Source organism: Erpetoichthys calabaricus, chromosome 3 (genome assembly GCF_900747795.2).
Source record: "Erpetoichthys calabaricus chromosome 3, fErpCal1.3, whole genome shotgun sequence".
Lineage (NCBI taxonomy): Eukaryota > Metazoa > Chordata > Cladistia > Polypteriformes > Polypteridae > Erpetoichthys > Erpetoichthys calabaricus.
Window position 1 is genome coordinate 248,605,796 of NC_041396.2, and position 22,036 is coordinate 248,627,831.

The 22,036-nt window shown below is 40.2% G+C and overlaps 1 protein-coding gene across 2 annotated transcripts in view; it reads left to right on the plus strand.

Annotated features, from left to right (window-relative positions):
- LOC114648756 (polyunsaturated fatty acid 5-lipoxygenase-like) overlaps positions 1–15,221 on the plus strand; it is a 40,632-nt gene extending 25,411 nt beyond the window's left edge. For both annotated transcript variants that reach the window (XM_028797982.2, XM_051924144.1), the window contains exons 6-15: positions 991–1,097; positions 1,184–1,356; positions 1,446–1,589; positions 7,050–7,253; positions 11,318–11,404; positions 11,485–11,654; positions 11,766–11,887; positions 14,182–14,282; positions 14,363–14,533; positions 14,707–15,221. In XM_028797982.2, coding sequence (XP_028653815.1) covers positions 991–1,097; positions 1,184–1,356; positions 1,446–1,589; positions 7,050–7,253; positions 11,318–11,404; positions 11,485–11,654; positions 11,766–11,887; positions 14,182–14,282; positions 14,363–14,533; positions 14,707–14,886 — 1,459 coding nt within the window. In that variant the 3' untranslated portion in view covers positions 14,887–15,221. The remainder of the gene's footprint in view (positions 1–990; positions 1,098–1,183; positions 1,357–1,445; positions 1,590–7,049; positions 7,254–11,317; positions 11,405–11,484; positions 11,655–11,765; positions 11,888–14,181; positions 14,283–14,362; positions 14,534–14,706) is intronic.
- Positions 15,222–22,036: the final 6,815 nt, after the last annotated feature.

Here is a 22,036-nt window from a genome sequence, read left to right on the forward strand (position 1 = left end):
AGCAAGCTACTCTTATAGCACTTATAAAGTGTCATTTCCCTGTTGGTTGTTATAAATGAGCGTAAGGGTACATATTGCAATAAAATATGCTGCCTAGCTCTTTGTTGAAGACAACCCATTCTCACTTGCTTATGTTATTATATTCCATCCTGAGTCATGTTCTTTTAGAGCACCTGTGCTCCTTCCTAATCCTCTGTGCTTCTTCACAGAAAAGTTAACAAGTTAAACTTTCTCACTATATTGGCAGATAATTTTGCTTGATTCTAGTACCTTTTTCTTGTGAAAAAGGTACTAGAATCAAGCAAAATTATCTGCCAATATAGTGAGAAAGTTTAACTTGTTAACTTAACTTTTCTAAAAATGAGATTATATATCTTACACATACAAATCTACTCAAGTCAGTTATTCTTAAAATAAGAAAAACAAGATCTATTATCTCTTTTCAAGATTGTCTGGCTTGTTAAGATTTCATTTTTTGCAGTGTAATGGGCTCAATTGAGCCCTGTTACAGCTGCATGGCACCTGGAGAATAAAATGTGTGCTCCTGCTGAAAGAAAATTTGAGAGTTCATTGACATAATATTTTGAATTTAGTGCCCTTAATATGTTTGTACCGCCAGCATGTCTGGTGATTTCCATGATAGGCAGAAACAAAGAGTATGTGTCACTGCCCCAATGCCCATTTCTTCCCACATGTTGTTTTAGAAAGCACTTCTCTCTCAAACAACACACTAAAGTTCTGTTTATTAATCAGGCACATGATGGCATGTCTTTAATACTGATGCTTTACCGAATATGTAAAGAAGATCTCTGAGGACAAAGAACCATTGTAATTTTAACACGAAAAGGTGCAAGGTGCACCTTGCTGGTGCTGTGCCTCTCTCCCCATGCAGTGCAGTGCCACCCGAGGTGAACAGGTGTATTTCAGCCACTCCATTCAATTCATCCTGCCAGGAATAGCTTGGTGACCATAAGTGATTTCTGCCTACAGCTTGCTGGAGCTTTCACTCAAGAAGCTAGTGATCAATTTTGGAAAGTCTTGGTGTGACCTTGAAGATTTCCGTCGAATCTTCTGGAGACTAAGGAGTCCAGTAGCAGGTAGGAGACCCACATTGGCCTAAATAACTTGGCTTCTAATGTCTGTCCAGAAGTCTGCCAGTTAACATTTTTGTTGTCCAAACCAGAGTATGTTATGGAGCACTGGAAGGAGGACTGGTTTTTTGGCTACCAATTTCTGAACGGCAGCAATCCTATGATGATTGAATGTTGTTATCACCTCCCGGATAATTTTCCTGTCACAGGAGATATGGTGCAGGCCACACTGGGTCCCAAAACCAATCTTTATAAGGAAATGAAGGTGAGCACATTTTAGCGTAGTTTGGAACTCCCACATGACCTTCTCTCCATTCTCCTCAACCCTTTACTGATTTGCATACCTCTCTGCAGGCTGGAAATATTTACTTGGTGGATTATTCTGTTCTAGAAGACATTCCTGCCAATGAGATCCGTGGCAAACAACAGTATTTGTGTGCCCCTCTGTGCCTATTGTATGAGGACCCTGTGCAAGGACTACTTCCATTGGCAATACAGGTGACAAAAAAAGAGAATAAATATATATTTTATTTATTTAATACCTTTCCCATGCTCAAAGTGCTTTGAGCCCACCTATTATAGAAAGAGGCTTTGGGCAAAACTTCACTTTCCCATCTGGACCCATGTCTGTCACTAGAGCTATGCCAGCATTAAACTAGATCCAGAAAATAGTAAAGACAAGTAGGAAATGGGGAAAATGTGATGCCGTAACACTGCTCACTAGATGGTGTCAGCTGCATGCCAGGCTTCCTTCATTTACAGTGCACCCGGAAAGTATTCACAGCGCATCACTTTTTCCACATTTTGTTATGTTACAGCCTTATTCCAAAATGGATTAAATTCATTTTTTTCCTCAGAATTCTACACACAACACCCCATAATGACAATGTGAAAAAAGTTTACTTGAGGTTTTTGCAAATTTATTAAAAATAAAAAAACTGAGAAATCGCATGTACATAAGTATTCACAGCCTTTGCTCAATACTCTGTCGATGCACCTTTGGCAGCAATTACAGCCTCAAATTTTTTTGAATATGATGCCACAAGCTTGGCACACCTATCCTTGGCCAGTTTCGCCCATTCCTCTTTGCAGCACCTCTCAAGCTCCATCAGGTTGGATGGGATGCGTCGGTGCACAGCCATTTTAAGATCTCTCCAGAGATGTTCAATCGGATTCAAGTCTGGGCTCTGGCTGGGCCACTCAAGGACATTCACAGAGTTGTCCTGAAGTCACTCCTTTGATATCTTGGCTGTGTGCTTAGGGTCATTGTCCTGCTGAAAGATGAACCATCGCCCCAGTCTGAGGTCAAGAGCGCTCTGGAGCAGGTTTTCATCCAGGATGTCTCTGTACATTGCTGCAGTCATCTTTCCCTTTATCCTGACTAGTCTCCCAGTCCCTGCCGCTGAAAAACATCCCCACAGCATGATTCTGCCATCACCATGCTTCACTGTAGGGATGGTGCCAGGTTTCCTCCAAACGTGACGCCTGGCATTCACACCAAAGAGTTCAATCTTTGTCTCATCAGACCAGAGAATTTTCTTTCTCATGGTCTGAGAGTCCTTCAGGTGCCTTTTGGCAAACTCCAGGCAGGCTGCCATGTGCCCTTTACTAAGGAGTGGCTTCCGTCTGGCCACTCTACCATACAGGCCTGATTGGTGGATTGCTACAGAGATGATTGTCCTTCTGGAAGGTTTTCCTCTCTCCACAGAGGACCTCTGGAGCTCTGTCAGAGTGACCATCGGGTTCTTGGTCACCTCCCTGACTAAGGCCCTTCTCCCCCGATTGTTTAGATGGCCGGACAGCTATAGGAAGAGTCCTGGTGGTTTTGAACTTCTTCCACTTACGGATGATGGAGGCCACTGTGCTCATTGGCACCTTCAAAGCAGCAGAAATTTTTCTGTAACCTTCCCCAGATTTGTGCCTCGAGACAATCCTGTCTCGGCGGTCTACAGATAATTCCTTTGACTTCATACTTGGTTTGTGCTCTGACATGAACTGTCAACTGTGGGACCTTATATAGACAGGTGTGTGCCTTTCCAAATCATGTCCAATCAACTGAATTTACCACAGGTGGACTCCAATTAAGCTGCAGAAACATCTCAAGGATGATCAGGGGAAACGGGATGCACCCGAGCTCAATTTTGAGCTTCATGGCAAAGGCTGTGAATACTTATGTACATGTACTTTCTCAATTTTTTTTATTTTTAATAAATTTGCAAAAATCTCAAGTAAACATTTTTCACATTGTAATTATGGGGTGTTGTGTGTAGAATTCTGAGGGAAAAAATGAATTTAATCCATTTTGGAATAAGGCTATAACATAACAAAATGTGAAAAGTGGTGCTCTGTGAATACTTTCCGGATGCACTGTGTAGTCTTTCTTGATTGCTAAGATGCATTTTCCAAAATGTTACCATCCAAAATGTTAACATCTGTCTCAAAACTCTAAGTGCAGTTCCCAAGTCTATAAAGGCAGTTATCACAACACTATATCACAAGTGCCTAAAAACACTGACAACATGTACCAAAACAAACAAAATAAGTATTCAGTAAACTATTATCCTCATAAAGACAGCACACTTGACCAATGCATAGGTAAACCCCCAAAAATACCATGTACTGGAACCAAAACCAGACACACCATTTATTTTGTTGTACAGTATATACACATACAACACACATACTCAAATATAACTTCCAAATGATGACATGAAACAAAATCTTTTTTTAATAGAAGGAAAACAAAACATTACAAAACATACAGTGATGTCTGTATAGTAAATACAATGCAACTGTAATTTCAAGCCATCTCCGCATCCTGCCTGTCTTCTCTGTTTTGGCCATAACACTTGATCAACATCACATCTGATGTCTTGTCTTCCAAAGCAGAGGGGGAAGATCTTTCTTGAATGTCACACTCACCCTCGCCATTCTTCCACAGTGATGTCTTCACAAGCAGCATGCATTGCCCCAGTAGATACAACTGGTCATGGCACTGATGGTCATATGCATGCCACCTCCACCCTTCACCTCGCCTCCGCCATGCTTAGGCCATGGTTTATTACACGGTCAACAATATTGGCTCTGATCTCTTGTGATATGTTTAGTCAACTGTCTCTTCCTCATCCTCATTCTCTCTGCATACCTCTTAACCCTCCACCATGCATTTTGACACCTCTAACTCTTGCTCTTACATTTGCTACTTGCTCCATTGTTTTCTTGCAGCAACACTGAGGTAGACCCTATAAAGATTTGTAATTAGTAATTGGTTACAATTACCAATGACTTGCACATGTGGAATGGATGGGTAGGGGTGCTCATTATTATTATATATCTTTTGTAAATGTCAGAAGTGAATCTACTCAGTTGGGCCCTTGAGTATTGTCCTTAACCTGCAATTGCTTCATTCTGGGTATAACTTTAATCTGCATCCAGGCCTGCAAGCAGGTCCTCCAACCTACTGGGAAAACTTGGGAATTGGTGGCAGGATTGGCACTCCAGCGACCATAAAAAAATCCTCACACTGTTCCAGTGTGGTGCTGAGGTGTCACCCGCTGCACTTGAGTCCCAATCCAAGCAATTGATCGCGTGGTAGGCGGCTGTAATCAGCACATACTCGCAACCTTTCTCTCTCTCATCTCTACCAAATTGACAAATGAATACAGTACTCATTGTACATTATATTTAGCATGCAATGATTCATACAATGACCCATTCTGCTAATATGAATGAGAAATGTACATTTCTAAATGATAAAAGGACAATCTGTTGTGATCGGCGCATCAATGTCAATTGAGCATTGTGTCTATACAATGCAAGTTGTGTCTATACAATGATGCATGTACTTCGTGATTTGCAAAATGTGCATAACTAATTGCCACTTAGCACATACATATTAACAAATGTAACAGTGCTGTGGCCAATAGCGTTAAGGTAGTGAAATTTTGAGGCTAAGTTACGGGAATTAGGTTAGTGCTTTGAGAACTGCATTTAAGTAACTGAAAAAACTGCAATAAAACACACCAGCCTCTATTAGTTTTAGTCTGTGCTGCCCTCTGTTGGCCATCCAAGAAGACGCAGGGTATTTTTAAGTAAGTAAGTAAAGAGCAATAACGGAGGTCTGAACTTTAAACCCATGAAGTGTAATATTCCTATGATTCTGAGAGTAGAAAACAGATGGGAGAACATTCTGTAATATCAAACAATGGAGAGTTTGTTTAATATGCTATAGGAAAAAGATTATGTCATTAATCAGACATGGAATCACTCTCAGGTATGATGAAAGCCCAAAGTAGGGTTCTGCAGGTCCCCCTGGCAACCTCCACGGAACCCAACAAAGCTGTTCCAAACTACAACTCCCAATGTGCCCTGCTGGAATATATGGTGCCACAGCTACCCAGGAGGCCCTCTAATTTCCCGCAGGAGTTAGTGCCTTGCAGATGCTATCTCCCCCAGGCCTTCCATCCAGCTGGTGTCCTGGCTGGGTAATGGTCGTGGCAACCCATCACAACTGTTATTACTAACAGTTAAGAAGAAATTAATTGTTTCATATAATCATGAATGCTGGGAATTAGCAATTTTTTTTGGAAAAAAATGTGAAAATAGAGATTCAGTCAAGAAAACTGGGGAAAATGGGAGTGATTGAATGATATTTTATAAAATCTGAAGAATGGGGAAAAGGATAGCCTTCACAGTGTCATGTGAAGAAAATTATAAACATGACATTTTAAACTGGGAATAACAAGAAGAGAGGAAGTTGGAAGAGTACAGAGGGCAGTGAAAGTCTACCCAGCTAGGTATTACTATACTGATTTGTTTCTCTCTTATGCACTCTTTGGCTACACTTGTCCTAAGGCAGTTTCTTTCCATAGCCTTAGCTAATGAACACATTGAAACCTCCTGGCTGCCAAGTGCCTCATTGAGAGGAGGAAAGATAAGGAATAAAATGGAAGTGGGGGTGGAGGGAGTAGTGGGGGCTCCAGAAGGACATCTGCACACATTCTTCTGCTTGTTTTTGGGTTATGGTCCCCTCCCTTCAACTTCACTCTCCCTCCTTATTTATATACAAGTCTGTAGGAGAAATGTAAACTATGAAGGCCACTGAGCAGGGAGAATTACTCTGACCTATCCACTTGTTTAGCAGATTCTCAACAAGAAAAATAATTTAAACTTGAAATGTTTCCTGCTGGACAAGATTGTGGATGAACTTGCCATACCTCTAAACCCTTCATACAGCACAGACTATCTCAGGTAGCCCTATTTGCTGTCAAAAGTTGCAAGGTTGCAATACTTTGAAATGTGAATTTGTGCTGGAACGTTGTCATGCAGTTGTCTCATTAGACATCCCGAATAATTTCAATTAGTGTAAACTGATATAATGAAATGACAAGATCTGCAATTCAATCATCAAATTTGACATCCTCTCTGACTATAAGAAATGTAATGTGACTTTGGCTTTAAAGACTTTACAGTTTGCCCACAGAATGACCAGTAATGTGCAATTTTTTTCATTAACGAAAATAAATCCAACTCAAGTCCACCAACTTCAGGTATTGAACCTCCATGCTTCAATTAAACCTTTCTTGGTCTCTTAGTCAAAAAGCTGCCACCCTTTCCCCCGTCTCCATACTCACTAAGACATAAATACCTGTAAACCAAGAGTTTACAAAGGAGGAAGCTTCCATCATGGTAATACTTTCTACACTCACCACCAGGCTGAGACCATGCTTTTTTGGCAGCACTAAAGAATTCCTGTGGAATCTACTCTGCTTGTCTAAAACCCAAATGAATCACCAGGTAAGTGCATAAGACCTGGCAGTCAGAGCCTCATTAACAAGATATTCACACCATGTGATCTTGACTTACACTGAGACATCCAGGGTAAAGGATCTTTCTAATGAATAAGGAATTCTGACTTCTAAAATAAGGAGTTGACCTCTAAAATTTTATATCTTGTAGCTGAAACAGACACCTGGACAGAACAACCCAATCTTCTTGCCTTCAGATCCTGAGTTGGCTTGGGTTTTAGCCAAGACATGGGTTCGGCATTCTGAGTTCCAAATCTTCCAGCTTCTGTCTCACCTGCTGCGGACACATCTTGTGGTTGAGGTGTTCTGTGTGGCCACCTTGAGGCAGCTGCCTGCAGTTCACCCTGTTTATAAGGTACTGTCTGTTTGGAAGGGAAAAGGGGGTACAAAGGGAGGGGTTAGTCATTTCCAGGTGTTGGTTGGCTAAATAAGTGCAGGTAAGTTGTGGGGCTGTAAATAATTAAGTCACCAGTTCGTGCTGAGATTGAAAGGAAGGCAGCTTGTGCCCTTGACAGGTCTTTGAGGATTAGGTATGTAGTGATACCAAGGATTTCTATGAGTTTTTATTTTCTGAATCAACTTCTGGGCACCTTTCTTCAATAATGTACTTAAGACAGTCATTTCTTATATATAAAGGCCAAGAGGTCTTATGTGAAATGGAGTCAAGGCCTGGTTTATTCATTAATATGCTAAGTGTGATGTGACACCTTAAACAATGCCAATAGTCCATTCTGAAGGAATGGGTTTGAGTAAACATGGTGTGTTAGACAAGTGAGGCTGAAGACATCCTCCTATGACATAAGCTATAGCATAAGGATAACATTATTATTAGCCATTCCTGGACATACAGTACTACTAAAGTATTAGGCCTAGCACTAACTTTTGGCATTATTTTACACTAATTTTTGCCTTTTTCTGCCTGAAATGCCAGTCTCCACCTGGCATTTCCAATAAATAGACATCCCACACAACAAGCCAGTACAAATTCCAGACAGGATATCCTTCTAGCTGGGATAGGTTAGGAGCACGCGCTGAAACAGCGCAATGCCACACCCACCACACGACAAACCAACTCAGGATCACAGATTAGGAACTGAGTGCAGCCAATGCAATGGGTGACACCTCAGCACCACACTAGTTCAGATGGAATGGAACCAGTGTGATAACAGTGAGGGAAATTCTTTAAAATTTAATAAATCCACAGACTACTAGTGGGCATCAACACTGGCATGCTACATTCAATCTGCTTAGGCTGTAGGTTGTAGTTTCTGCAGGCATCTCAGTAGTACTAGGGTGTTGTACTGTGTTAGCCATTATGAATGTAGAGAAAAGCCAAGCAAAATGACACCTTTTATTGGCTGACTAAAAAGATTACAATATGCAAGCTTTCGAGGCAACTCAGGCCCCTTCTTCAGGCAAGATGTATCTGCAGATAATCTTTCCTGAAGAAGGGGCCTGAGTGCCATCGAAAGCTTGCATATTGTAATCTTTTTAGTCAGCCAATAAAAGGTGTCATTTTGCTTGGCTTTTCTCTACAGGCATCTCAGGTAATCAAGCTGAAAAAGGAGTGCTTCTTGGCTAGCTGAGGGATACATCACTCTCAACATACCCATTGACTTTGTGATAGACAGACATACTGATGTCACAAATGACACTAGATAATATCACATTTTATTAATAAAGTACAAGTCGAGGATGACACTATTGAGTGGGTGCATCGAAAGTGATATATATATATATATATATATATATACACACACGTGACACAAGTGACATCATAGGTGTTCTGGACTGCAGGTACTTTATATTGGGCATAGCTGGCACCAGAGGAACTCCTGAGATTAGCCTGTTAAGAACTCCTCTAACTGGCCTACTCTTCTTTCTCAACTAGGCAAGCTCTTGACACTGCTCTGTTCCTGACCTCCTGACTCCCACTCCTCGTTTAGGCAAGCTTGAAGTTGGGAGCAGAGAAGTGAGAAGCAAAAGAAAGCCAGCCTGAGGATTAAAAGGAAAGATGGGAGAGGAGTAGCAATTGTAGTTGGCAAATGTTTAGCAAGGCCCAGGTAGACTATATTATTTTGGTTTTATTCATTTTGTTACTTCTGTTTTACCCTCCCTGAAGTCTTTTAGTTGAGTAAATATCTTTTCTCCTGTTAATTGGACTAACTCTGGTATTTTTGGGTTTGAAATAAGTTCCAGAATGCCCTTTATTTACCATTATAAATACACATAGTATTCCACAAAAGTTTTCTTCATATGTGTACAACGTCCTACTTTTCTTAGGTAGCGTCCCCTCAGATCTACCTCATGAACTCAATTTGTTTAGTGAATATGAAACTGTTCCTGGAAACAAAATAAATGGGTCCGAACCTTCACGGAATCTGCTCCACTCTCCCTTCTTCTATCCCTGTCACAAATTCATTCAACTATCTCAGTATTGACATTTCTAATTTGGGGAGAACTATAGTTACATCCAATTATCGCTGTGCATTTAAAAATGAAGTATTACGGTTCCTCTCTATTTTTCCATATTCATTTGTCCATTATTAAAATGAATATTATTCACCTTATAAACTGTTAGCTCTATGCTCCCTTTCTGTCCTCCTACCAAATATCGGTCCAGTCAGATCTCTCCTTTCCCAGTTTTTTTGAAATAGAATATCAGTAGGTCACTTTAATTTGAGATAGGATTGATGGGGAAGTGTCTCTTCCAGACCTAGAATTTCATCATTGGGCCTTTTACCTTAGGTCCATATGGATCTGGATTAATGTTCCTGCTAATCTTCCTTCTAAGCTTTCTATTGAACATGGGCTTTCTTTCCCTGTTCCCTACACAAGACTAAAATCTATTGTTTGCAACACCAGTAATTTTATCCTTTACAGTTTGAAGATATGACGTTAGAGAGAGAATCATTTACGTTACACCCCATTGGCACTTACATAATTTCATTTTTCATAATGAAGTTTTGCGAGTTGGTGGTGGTGCTTTGGTCTCATTTAATTATTAACACTGAGTGATATCTTTTATGATTTACGACTCCAGACACCCTAGACAGTAAGGTCTGGATTCTCCATTCTTACCTCTTCTTTTTCATTTAACTTCAACTGAGATCAGTTCTTAGGACATGTAGAATGTTGCTTTCCTCCTTCTTTCCTCTTGATCAGCTTTTTGTCTTTTCTCATTCCTTTTGGTAATATAAAAAACAATTGACACTCTTTTTTTTCTGCATTGCCCAAAGCCTCCTACAAGCCCTTCCATTTGTGTTCAGTGTGGTAAAGTGGTCTCTCATCTTCCATCAATTTATCCAGGAAAAAATAAGAATATCACCCTGTCCTCCAGGAACCTCAGCCATCAGCATAATCAGTTTCATTTTGTTCATCGCGTATATCTTACCTCCTTGTAAATGTTTTCATAATGGGTTTGTCCACTGATCCCCTTTGTTATTTGTGCTTCCTACATGTTCTCAAATCTTTTCTCGATATCTTTTGGGACTTTCCCTTCATCTTATCATCCTCACAGGTGGCGCAGTGGTAGTGCTGCTGCTTTGCAGTAAGGAGACTGTGGAAGATTGTGGGTTTGCTTCCTGGTTCCTCCCTGTGTGGATAGCGCTTTGAGTACCTAGAAAAGCGCTATATAAATGTAATGAATTATTATTATTATTTATCTTTCCACCATTTTTTATTTTATTTTTGTCTCAAACTCTCTCAGTGATCCTTTCTGTCCAAATTTCTCTTTGTCCCCACATTTTCTTTTTTCTAAATGCTTCCAGTCTCTCTCTTAATCCAATACAGACAAGGTTGTATTTCCTAAGCATCATGGAATCTGTCACTTGACTTTCGCAGGAGAGACTTAATAGTTTTTCTGTTGATTCTTGGAAAACTTCTTTCTTATTATCTAATTCTTTTTGATCTCAGAGCAATAAGGATAAATAGAGCATTTGGCCCTAATATTAGAAAATGGCCCTTGGTAACCAGTCTTGTGGATGACTTGCTGTCTAATGGTTGGTGAAGAGATCACCCTGCTTGTTTCTTTTCTTTTTCTGTCTGTGGTCTGCTGCCTTCTCCATTTTGTCAGAACTGGTTTCATTCATTCATCGTCTCTGTTTTGTAAATTTAATGTTCTTCACAGAGTAGGGATGTTTTTGCCTTTTATTTCTATACATCTCTGTTTCTTGGTGTATATTATTTGTTCTCTTCATTCTTCAGTCATTTAAAATTTGATTGTAAATAAGGACTTTATCTATTTTTAATCGGGGGACTGCTTTCCACAATACATTGGCCAGAACACACTACTAAACCTAAAGTGAAGATGCTCTTGATGCAAATCATCTTCGTTGTACCACCTTCTATTGTTCTGTTTACCTCAACTTGTTCCTCTGGTTGATGCTGCCTCAGTTTTGTTTCTTCGTGTCTTTTCAGCTCCTCACCCCCCACCTACGATATACTCTGGAAATCAACATACGTGGCCGCACACAGCTAATTTCTGAAGATGGAATCTTCAAGAGGGTATGTTTGATGCCAATGCCTTCTTTTTGTCACACAAGTGTCCAAAGGTCACTCTTAATGTGCTGCCATCCATTATACAGGTGGTGTCCACTGGAGGAACTGGCTTGCTCCTAGTAGCTCAAAAGGAATATCAGAAGCTGACTTTCAAGTCTCTCTTACCTACTTTTGACTTCAAAGCACGGGGTGTGACCCGGCTCAAAAATTACTTCTACAGGGAGGACTGCATGATGCTGTGGAACACCATTCACAGGTTAGTGGTGCACCAAACAGTTGCATAACACTTGTGCACCTTGGCTATCCCTTGATCCCATGGTTCCAGATCAGGGCATTTACATTCTGTTTTGTGTGCGTTATTTTGCAGTTTTGTGTCTGGAATTGTGACTCTCTACTATTCTTCGGACCAGGAGGTTATAGAAGATCAAGAACTGCAGAGCTGGATTCATGATGTGGTTAATGAAGGATTTGTAGATACTCCAAATTTTGGTAAGAGACATTGATGGTTCTGAAATGAGGCAAAGAATAAGTAGTTCACTGTCACTGTTTTCAGTTAGAAAAATGGATGCCCTCATTGTATTCAGTGAGCAGGAAATTACATTGGAGAAGACATTTAGATGGTGGCAAAATACTGTATCATACAGATATGGTAACTATTCAGAGAATAGCAGTACAACGGCCAGGTAGATTTCAGCCAAGAAGATATCATAACAGACTGTGTATTCAGCATGTGTGGACAATTTGTTCAGGTTCAAAGTGGTTATTAGAATAAATGCAGCATTATGCAGAAGCAGACGTAGCAGCTATCATAAGAGACCCACTTCTTCCATCCATCCATCCATTTTCCAACCCGCTGAATCCGAACACAGGGTCACGGGGGTCTGCTGGAGCCAATCCCAGCCAACACAGGGTACAAGGCAGGAACCAATCCCGGGCAGGGTGCCAACCCATCGCAGGACACACACAAACACACCCACACACTAGGGCCAATTTAGAATCACTAATCCACCTAACTTGCATGTCTTTGGATTGTGGGAGGAAACCGGAGCGCCCGGAGGAAACCCACGCAGACATGGGGAGAACATGCAAACTCCAAGCAGGGAGGACCCAGGAAGCGAACCCAGGTCCCCAGGTTTCCCAACTGCGAGGCAGCAGTCCTACCCACTGCGCCACCGTGCTGCCGAGACCCACTTCATTATGGCAAAAAAGTAAACATGGGGATCATTGGACAATATGCAGGTGTACAATTTCATAGTAATAGAGAGAATATTGTCACATGTACGGAGTACAGTGAAATTATTATATGCCTGACCAACATGCAACACTTCATCAGTTTCTTGTATCAAGTGTGTTGAATGTAGTAGTAATGTGTACAGAATAGTTTAAACAAACATGGTGGGAGAAGTTAAAGCTATGTGAAAGATGTGAAAGTGAACATGAACCTTAAGGAGCTACAATAAAAAAACTCATTGAGAATAACTTGAAAAATATTTGAAATGGACTGGGCATAAGTAGTGGACTAATGCAATCCAGGGGAGCCAGAAGGGAATGTGGACAAAGCTATCACCCTGAACCAATTCTTTCAATGATCAGTTCCACTACACCATCCCTACTACACTAGTTATTGCTATTACTTCAACTGATCTATCTATGACTATCAGTACTGGCTGTCCATAGCTAATAACCAAGGGAAGAGACAACTGACGATGTTTCTTACAGGAAGAGCTGCTGCAGGGCTCAAGTTCTTAAGTACTGTGCTCACCAAATTTGTGGCATCCCCTGTTATGTGATCAGTTTCTCACCAATGATGGGTTTCATTCCCATTCATTTTTTGATCTGCTGCTTATTTTTCAGACAATTATTTTTTGGAGTGATCTTTTGCTCCTCTTTGTATTTTCTGTGTATTACTATTGCTTACTTTTCCTCACAGCAATTTTTTCACATGCTATTATTATACATTACTATGATTGATCTTTCTTTTTGTGCTCAAAGGAACTGATTAATACTCTTTTGGAAGTTTCGAAGCATTTGTTAGTAACATCTTACCATTACCATAATCCTGTTGTGTATGGCATAAACCATATTGTTTGTTTTCAAATGTCACTGAGATGCATCATGTCATTGTGCCATTCTACCGAAAATAGTCGAGTGCATCATTGTGTTTTCCGATTATTGGATAAATTCTAAAAAGAAAAAGTACAAAGAATGCTACTATTCTGTCGTTTTCCTTTATATTTGATGTCCATATGTTTCATGCTTTGATGGTTGGGTTTGGTTTACTCTAGCCTTCAAAAAGAACATGTATTTGTCTCCTTCATTTTTCAGTTGCCCTTTTTGACCATTAAAAAAATAATGAACAATTACAAGATACTCGTTGTGCATTATGAGTAGAAGTCCAGTGAGTTAATAGCAGATATGAGTTCACCTCAAATGAACACCATCCCTGATAGTGAATAGCATAATTGATAGGAAGGAAAAACCTTCTGTCCTTCTGCTATAATCCCCATCACTAACTCACTGCGTGATCTGCTTCTGAGTGAATCAACTGTATAATACCTCTTGGATAAAAGCACCAGCTAAATAAATAGATTCAAGGTCATTGTGGCAGTGCTAAGAAGTGATCTATCACCACAGAATTTCCTTGGTAACATGTTGAATGTGATCTCCAGTCAAGCACCAACATTAGGGTGGTTGCTCAACAATAACTGCATGCCAGAAACACTGAGGTGAAAGTCCTCTCATCAGTCTTTTGCCCATCATTTTCTCTTATACTTTTTCCTCAGGGTTATCTAGTGACCTGAAGGATAGAAAAGAGCTCATTACTCTTTTGACAATGGTCATTTTCACATGCTCTGTCCAACATGCTGCAACCAACAATGGGCAGGTAATTGCTGAACAAACATTGTTTTCAAAACAACTGTATCAGGCTGGGTGACTGACAGTATGGTTATCCTTTTCTTGTAGTTTGATTGGTGCTCTTGGGTTCCAAACACACCCTGCACTATGCGTCTTCCCCCGCCTTCCTGCAAGGATTCCATTACAATTGAGATGATTATGGACACACTCCCGGATATGCACCAGTCATGTGTAGAGATGGCCATCACGTGGCACCTGAGTCGTGCCCAGCCTAATGCAGTAAGTTGACCATTGCAGAATGTTACTTGTATTGGCTCTACTTTCTTTCTGCTTCATTAAGTTGTTTAAATTTTGGGTGGTTGTTACCCATACCTTGTACAGGCATGGAAGGTTCCATCATTGGCCAATCTTGACAATATACAAATGCTTCTCTTATTTTCCTTCTCACACAGATCCCACTTGGCCAGTACCCTGAAGAATACTTCACTGAAGCATCTGCCAAGGCTGAGATCAAAAAGTTTCAGGAAGAACTCAAGGAGATTGAAGAGATTATCGTAGAGAGGCATGGCAATAGTGAGCTGAAATATCTGTACTTGTGTCCAAGCCAGATTGAGAATAGTATCACCATATAGTGAGAAGAGTGTGGAAGGAGCTCAGAAAAGTGTGCCAGTGACAAATAGGAAGCTTCTGCAAATTGAAGTTTGCCTAGCTTCTTGTCACATGCTGGCGGGTATTAGTGAATGGTGATATTGCAAGGCTAAAAACTGAGAATGTATCTACAACTGACCTGGTAACCCAAGTAGATGTGGACCAAATTCAGCATTGGGATTATTCAAAATCAAGATGAGAAAGAAAAAACAAGGTCATAATGTAACTGTGAATGTCTAGTCCAAGGACCAAGAAACGTGGAAAGGGAAATGTTGAAATCTTAACTTTTTCTAAAATAAAGCCATTTTCTATGTGTTTTTCTGAAAGTCAGTCTCAGTCTGTTTCCACATTCTTGAACAAATACCTGTTAAATCATAGACAAAGGCTTCATGCTTTATGCTTGGACTTCAAAACATGTACAACCTGGCAGACCCTGAAATGCTGGAAGATTTTATAACTTGTACTTTTTAACTCATTAGAAAAGGATTACCTACATTCATCTTTTTCAAGAATGCATTCTCTCGAACTGCTCAGAGTAACCTACAGAGTATGATTCCAGAGACTGTTCAGTGTTATTTCTTATGTTAGTAAGTTCTTCACTACAGGCCATCCATTTTCTAACCCACATACTTGATTAGGTTCACTAGCATGCATTATCATGACAGAACCAAGGTGCACCATTCCATGTGCAAGCATACTCTAAACATTTGCTCTTTGCATCATTAGAAATGATTTCATTTGTGCTCTATGTTGTATGCACTTCATTTCATGCTCACATCCTGTATAGTTTAAAAGATTCCATGCTGTTCTTTGAAACATGGAATTCATTAGATTGGCTGGAAACCACAAAATGAGTTATCAGTTGATGTGAACAAGCCATCTGACCTTGCTCAGTCACAGTGCATGTCTTGAAAGGCACCCTGATTTACAGACATTTTCTTAAATAATGCTGCAGCTGTGGGACCTTGAGAAAGCCTCAGAGCTGTCACTGTGACATGGTCTTATGAGTATGTTTGTCTAGCTTCCTTCTGTTTTTTGATGTTTCTGTTTTGTAATATTGTAATCACGTTTTGTTTCTCTGGTATATGGACTTCAGCTATTGTTTTTGGATTTTGATTTGTGGATTGTAGACTTGTTTTTGTTAACTCTCGGCTTGCCTTTGAGGCAAGCTATTTCTGCTCCTATTGCTCTTGTCTTACTCTTTGTGATCTCTATAATAAACTATTTACATATTAGGAGCATTGTTTTTTGTCAGTGCCAGTGCCAGTGGGTTTATAGTTCCCTATTCCCTTTAACATACATCACATCTTGCTTCTCAAGTTTGGAGCCAGTTTGATTTTGTGTCTAAGCCTCAGTGAATCCTTGAGACCTAGTTTTTGTAACTTTCCATGGGACTTTGCGAGAGACAAAGAGAGAGGGACAGAGAGAGGGAGAGAATAGTGACAACTACAATATATAGTATAAAAAGGAGAAAAAAAACTGGAGAATATCACTCCTACTGCGTATGATTACTCCAAAGAAATCTTTTCATTTCTGGTGATATCTCAAATAGGCAGGAATGAGAACTTTGGGTCAAGGAGAGGACACAGCAAGATCTTCAGAAAGAATGAAAAGATGGGTGTTTAGCCGTAGTAGTAATAGTGGTAGTAGTAGTAATAGTAGTAGTAGTAGTATTGGTATTGTCAACAGTGAAATTTTTTGCTTCAATGTCAAGCCAACATGCCACCATGCTACCACTCTCTGGTGCCATTATCAACAAGAAAGACTTAAAATACAGAACTCCATTTAAGTGTATAAGAGAGCTTGCCTGATGTACTCCTTACCCTGTTTTAATACAACTTGTTCTGTGAAACTCTTTTGCCTGAAATCCTTCAGAAAAATTGAGGAAAGGTTCAGAGTACAATCAATATATAATAAGTACTACATAATTGATATTAGTGAGCGCAGTTGTGGTACTATGAGATGGGGCAGCCACAATACCTGGTAGGTAGCTCTGGACAGAGACAATAGTCTTTTTGCTTTATGCTTGTGTGATTAGTCAAGTTAGGTGATGTTTTAAGGGATTAATTTATTAATAATTTTAGTGGTTGAAGAGCACATCTGGGCGGTTTGATTACTAACATGCAGCTTGAACGTGAGCGTGAAATTGCTTGAGTCTATTAAATGATCTCGGTGAGAAGAAGAGAATGGCGGAGAGTCACTGGGTAGAAGGAGGAACTGAAGTTGGGGCAAATCTAGGGTGTTGTGGTGACAGAGTCATCGGAGCCAAAGGAAGGGAAGTTGTGGAGGTCTTTAACGTGGTGAGCACAGAGATTACTGAGGTCTACAAGCAGGAAGTGCTCGGATATGTAAATTTTGAAATATGCTTGTTTATTTGAAAGGAAATGGGGATCGGTGATAATATAAATAAGCATGCAAATCCTGTAGAGGGCAGTAGAGCACACATTACGAATAAACTGTATACAGTAGGCCTATAGAGAAACTTTAGCAGTGAGGCAGTTGCCGCCAGTACTCTGCTTAGAGCAGTGGTTTAGAATTGTAGTAAAATTCACTAAAAGAACCCACAGTTTGTTCTTATTTAAGTAAACAAACCGCACAAAGAACACATTCCTGTTCTGTTATCTGATCAGTGTCAGTGCTGTGGGTAACGTTTTCACATAAATAAGGAAACAAAATAGTACAAAACCAGACACATGCCTGAAGCTGTTGAAAATGTTGCTTTTCAGTATTGGCAATGGAAATTAACTTAATAAATGAATAATGTATGGGCAAGCAGCACTTATGTATAGTGGCATGAGTAGTGTTGCAGCTTCACAGATCCATTTACTGGGCTCAGAGCGGGTGACTTGTTGTTGTTTGTGTGGATATTGCACATTCTCCCTGAGTTAACGTAGCATTTCCTTCCACGGGGGTCTGCTGGAGCCAATCCCAGCCAGCACAGGGCACAACGCAGGAACAGACCCAGGCAGGGCGCCAGCCCACCACAGGGCACACGCACTAGGGGCAATTTAGGATCGCCAATGCACCTAATCTTTGGACCGTGGGAGGAAACTTTAGCACATGGAGGAAACCCACACAGACATGGGGAGAACATGCAAACTCCACGCAGGGAGGACCTGGGAAGGGACACCCAGGTAGCAGCACTACCACTGCACCACCGAGCTGCCCACATTAGGTGCATTGGTGCTTTCAAGTCGGTGGCAGTGGAAGAGTTGATTGATGTGGGAATGCACAAGCGCATATAACATACAAGTTCATCCATCCATCCATTTTCCAACCCGCTGAATCCAAACACAGGGTCACGGGGGTCTGCTGGAGCCAATCCCAGCCAACACAGGGCACAAGGCAGGAAACAATCCTGGGCAGGGTGCCAACCCACCGCAGGACACACACCCCACACACCAAGCACACACTAGGGCCAATTTAGAATCGCCAATCCACCTAACCTGCATGTCTTTGGACTGTGGGAGGAAACCGGAGCGTCCGGAGGAAACCCACGCAGACACGGGGAGAACATGCAAACTCCACGCAGGGAGAAGTTATTTGCCTAAATCCTGAGAAAAATCTTATCCACATCTAGGATAAAGAAGCTCAAAACCCAGCAAAGAATGAATTTATCAAAATGTACAAGGTGGTACTGGTAAGTGCATGGGCTCATGCATACAGATAATCCCACATACAGAACAGAATATACTGTTTCATGCCATAGAAATAAATGTAGGGATACAAATTCAAAAATGCTTAATCGATACCTCAACCTTCCACTGCATTCAGCTAAGAAGGATACTAAATAATGGTTCTGATACCTTTTCAGCTTGATATTTGGGTAGCAAAACACAACACCATAGTTAAAATAAAACTGCATCAAGCATGACATATGATATGACAGACCTTTACAAAGGCAGATGTTAAACCACTGGAAAAATTAAACTTGATGAATCTAGGAATCGAATTACTTCAGCAGTCATGATTAAAATCACAGTCCACTGCTGTCCAGGAAAACTTACATTTTACATTTTCTCCAAAAAACAATTATTATTATGCCACATTTATTATGTACTAGCAAAATACCCGCGCTTCGCAGCGGAGAAGTAGTGTGTTAAAGAGGTTATGTAAACATATATATACATATACATATATACATATATATATACATATCTACATATACTCATATCTACATATACACATATATACATACATATACACATCCACATATACATATATATACATATTCAAATTTACATATCTACATATATATACATATGTACATATATATATACATATAAATATATATATATATCTACATATATATACACATATATATACATATGCACATATATATATATATATACAGTGGTGTGAAAAACTATTTGCCCCCTTCCTGATTTCTTATTCTTTTGCATGTTTGTCACACAAAATGTTTCTGATCATCAAACACATTTAACCATTAGTCAAATATAACACAGGTAAACACAAAATGCAGTTTGTAAATGGTGGTTTTTATTATTTAGGGAGAAAAAAAAATCCAACCTACATGGCCCTGTGTGAAAAAGTAATTGCCCCCTGAACTAATAACTGGTTGGGCCACCCTTAGCAGCAATAACTGCAATCAAGCGTTTGCGATAACTTGCAATGAGTCTTTTACAGCGCTCTGGAGGAATTTTGGCCCACTCATCTTTGCAAAATTGTTGTAATTCAGCTTTATTTGAGGGTTTTCTAGCATGAACCGCCTTTTTAAGGTCATGCCATAGCATCTCAATTGGATTCAGGTCAGGACTTTGACTAGGCCACTCCAAAGTCTTCATTTTGTTTTTCTTCAGCCATTCAGAGGTGGATTTGCTGGTGTGTTTTGGTCATTGTCCTGTTGCAGCACCCAAGATCGCTTCAGCTTGAGTTGACGAACAGATGGCCGGACATTCCTCCTTCAGGATTTTTTGGTAGACCAGTAGAATTCATGGTTCCATCTATCACAGCAAGCCTTCCAGGTCCTGAAGCAGCAAAACAACCCCAGACCATCACACTACCACCACCATATTTTACTGTTGGTATGATGTTCTTTTTCTGAAATGCTGTGTTCCTTTTACGCCAGATGTAACGGGACATTTGCCTTCCAAAAAGTTCAACTTTTGTCTCATCAGTCCACAAGGTATTTTCCCAAAAGTCTTGGCAATCATTGAGATGTTTCTTAGCAAAATTGAGACGAGCCCTAATGTTCTTTTTGCTTAACAGTGGTTTGCGTCTTGGACATCTGCCATGCAGGCCGTTTTTCCCCAGTCTCTTTCTTATGGTGGAGTCGTGAACACTGACCTTAATTGAGGCAAGTGAGGCCTGCAGTTCTTTAGACGTTGTCCTGGGGTCTTTTGTGACCTCTCGGATGAGTCGTCTCTGCGCTCTTGGGGTAATTTTGGTCGGCTGGCCACTCCTGGGAAGGTTCACCACTGTTCCATGTTTTTGCCATTTGTGGATAATGGCTCTCACTGTGGTTCGCTGGAGTCCCAAAGCTTTAGAAATGGCTTTATAACCTTTACCAGACTGATAGATCTCAATTACTTCTGTTCTCATTTGTTCCTGAATTTCTTTGGATCTTGGCATGATGTCTAGCTTTTGAGGTGCTTTTAGTCTACTTCTCTGTGTCAGGCAGCTCCTATTTAAGTGATTTCTTGATTGAAACAGGTGTGGCAGTAATCAGGCCTGGGGGTGGCTACGGAAATTGAACTCAGGTGTGATACACCACAGTTAGGTTTTTTTTTTTAACAAGGGGGCAATTACTTTTTCACACAGGGCCATGTAGGTTTGGATTTTTTTTCTTCCTAAATAATAAAAACCACCATTTACAAACTGCATTTTGTGTTTACTTGTGTTATATTTGACTAATGGTTAAATGTGTTTGATGATCAGAAAGATTTTGTGTGACAAACATGCAAAAGAATAAGAAATCAGGAAGGGGGCAAATAGTTTTTCACACCACTGTATATATATATATATATATATATATATATAAATATAGTGGTTGGCCAGCAAGTCAGCTAACATCCGCCACGGTGCCCTCATTTATGAGAAGCAGATCATAGAATGGTTGAAAATAGTTTACTGTCAAATAATGCAAAGAGTACGCGACACGTGTTTCGTCCTAATTCTGGGCTCATCAGGCGTACACACGCACTGCATATAGCCAAATTCCCGTGCTTCGCAGCGGTGAAGTATTGCTTTTAAATTTTAATTAAGAAGAAAAGAAAACCTTTTTAAATTGAGGGAAAATATACCAATAACAATTTGTTAAGGATCTGTTTTTTTGTGAAGCTGCCTTTACACAGCCTGTCCACTGTTTTATAAACGAACGCCATATAAGGCCGTCCTTTCTCCTTGCTTAGCGGTTCTGTATTGTTTTATTGTTCATTTATTACGATTGTTATAGTTATTGTGTAGGTATTTGAGACTCACTTTTCTGTTCAGGTACCCATTTCCTTTATGTAATCCGCGGATTCTCCGCTATTTTTTGTTCGTTTATTACGATTATAGTTATTTATTGATTCCCTTCTTTAGCTGACTGCCCTGCTCATATAAGGCGCTCTGCTGTTTTTTTGTGAAGCAGTCTTTACACAGCTTCTCCGCTGTTTTATAAACGAACGCCATATAAGGCCATCCTTTTTACTTGCTTCGCCAAGGAAGCAGCCTTTTTATTTAATCCACGGGTTCTCCGCTGTTTTATTGTTCATTTATTACAATTGTTATAGTTCTCTTTGTATACCACGTTGTCAGTTCAGCACTCCAGTTGTAATATGACCAAGTCGTGCAAGCTTACTGTTTAGAATGCAACGTATAGTTGTACAGGAGAAAAGCAATCTTGCCAAACTTAATTTAAACTTACGGTTTACACTGTGCTTTGTTTCCGCCTTAGCTGCACTTATGAATATGCTTGTATGCGTCACTCGCTCGCTTCTTATTGTTTCGCTGCCTTCTCAATTGTGTAATGAATGTTTTCTTCAGCGCTCCTTGGGGATCTTCCTTGTTTTCTACGTACTGCGTTCACAGTCAGTTCGCGTGATTACGTGTATCTACATATACACATATCTACATATACATATATATACATATATACATACATACATAGTGCGTTGTAACACGGGCTGTGAT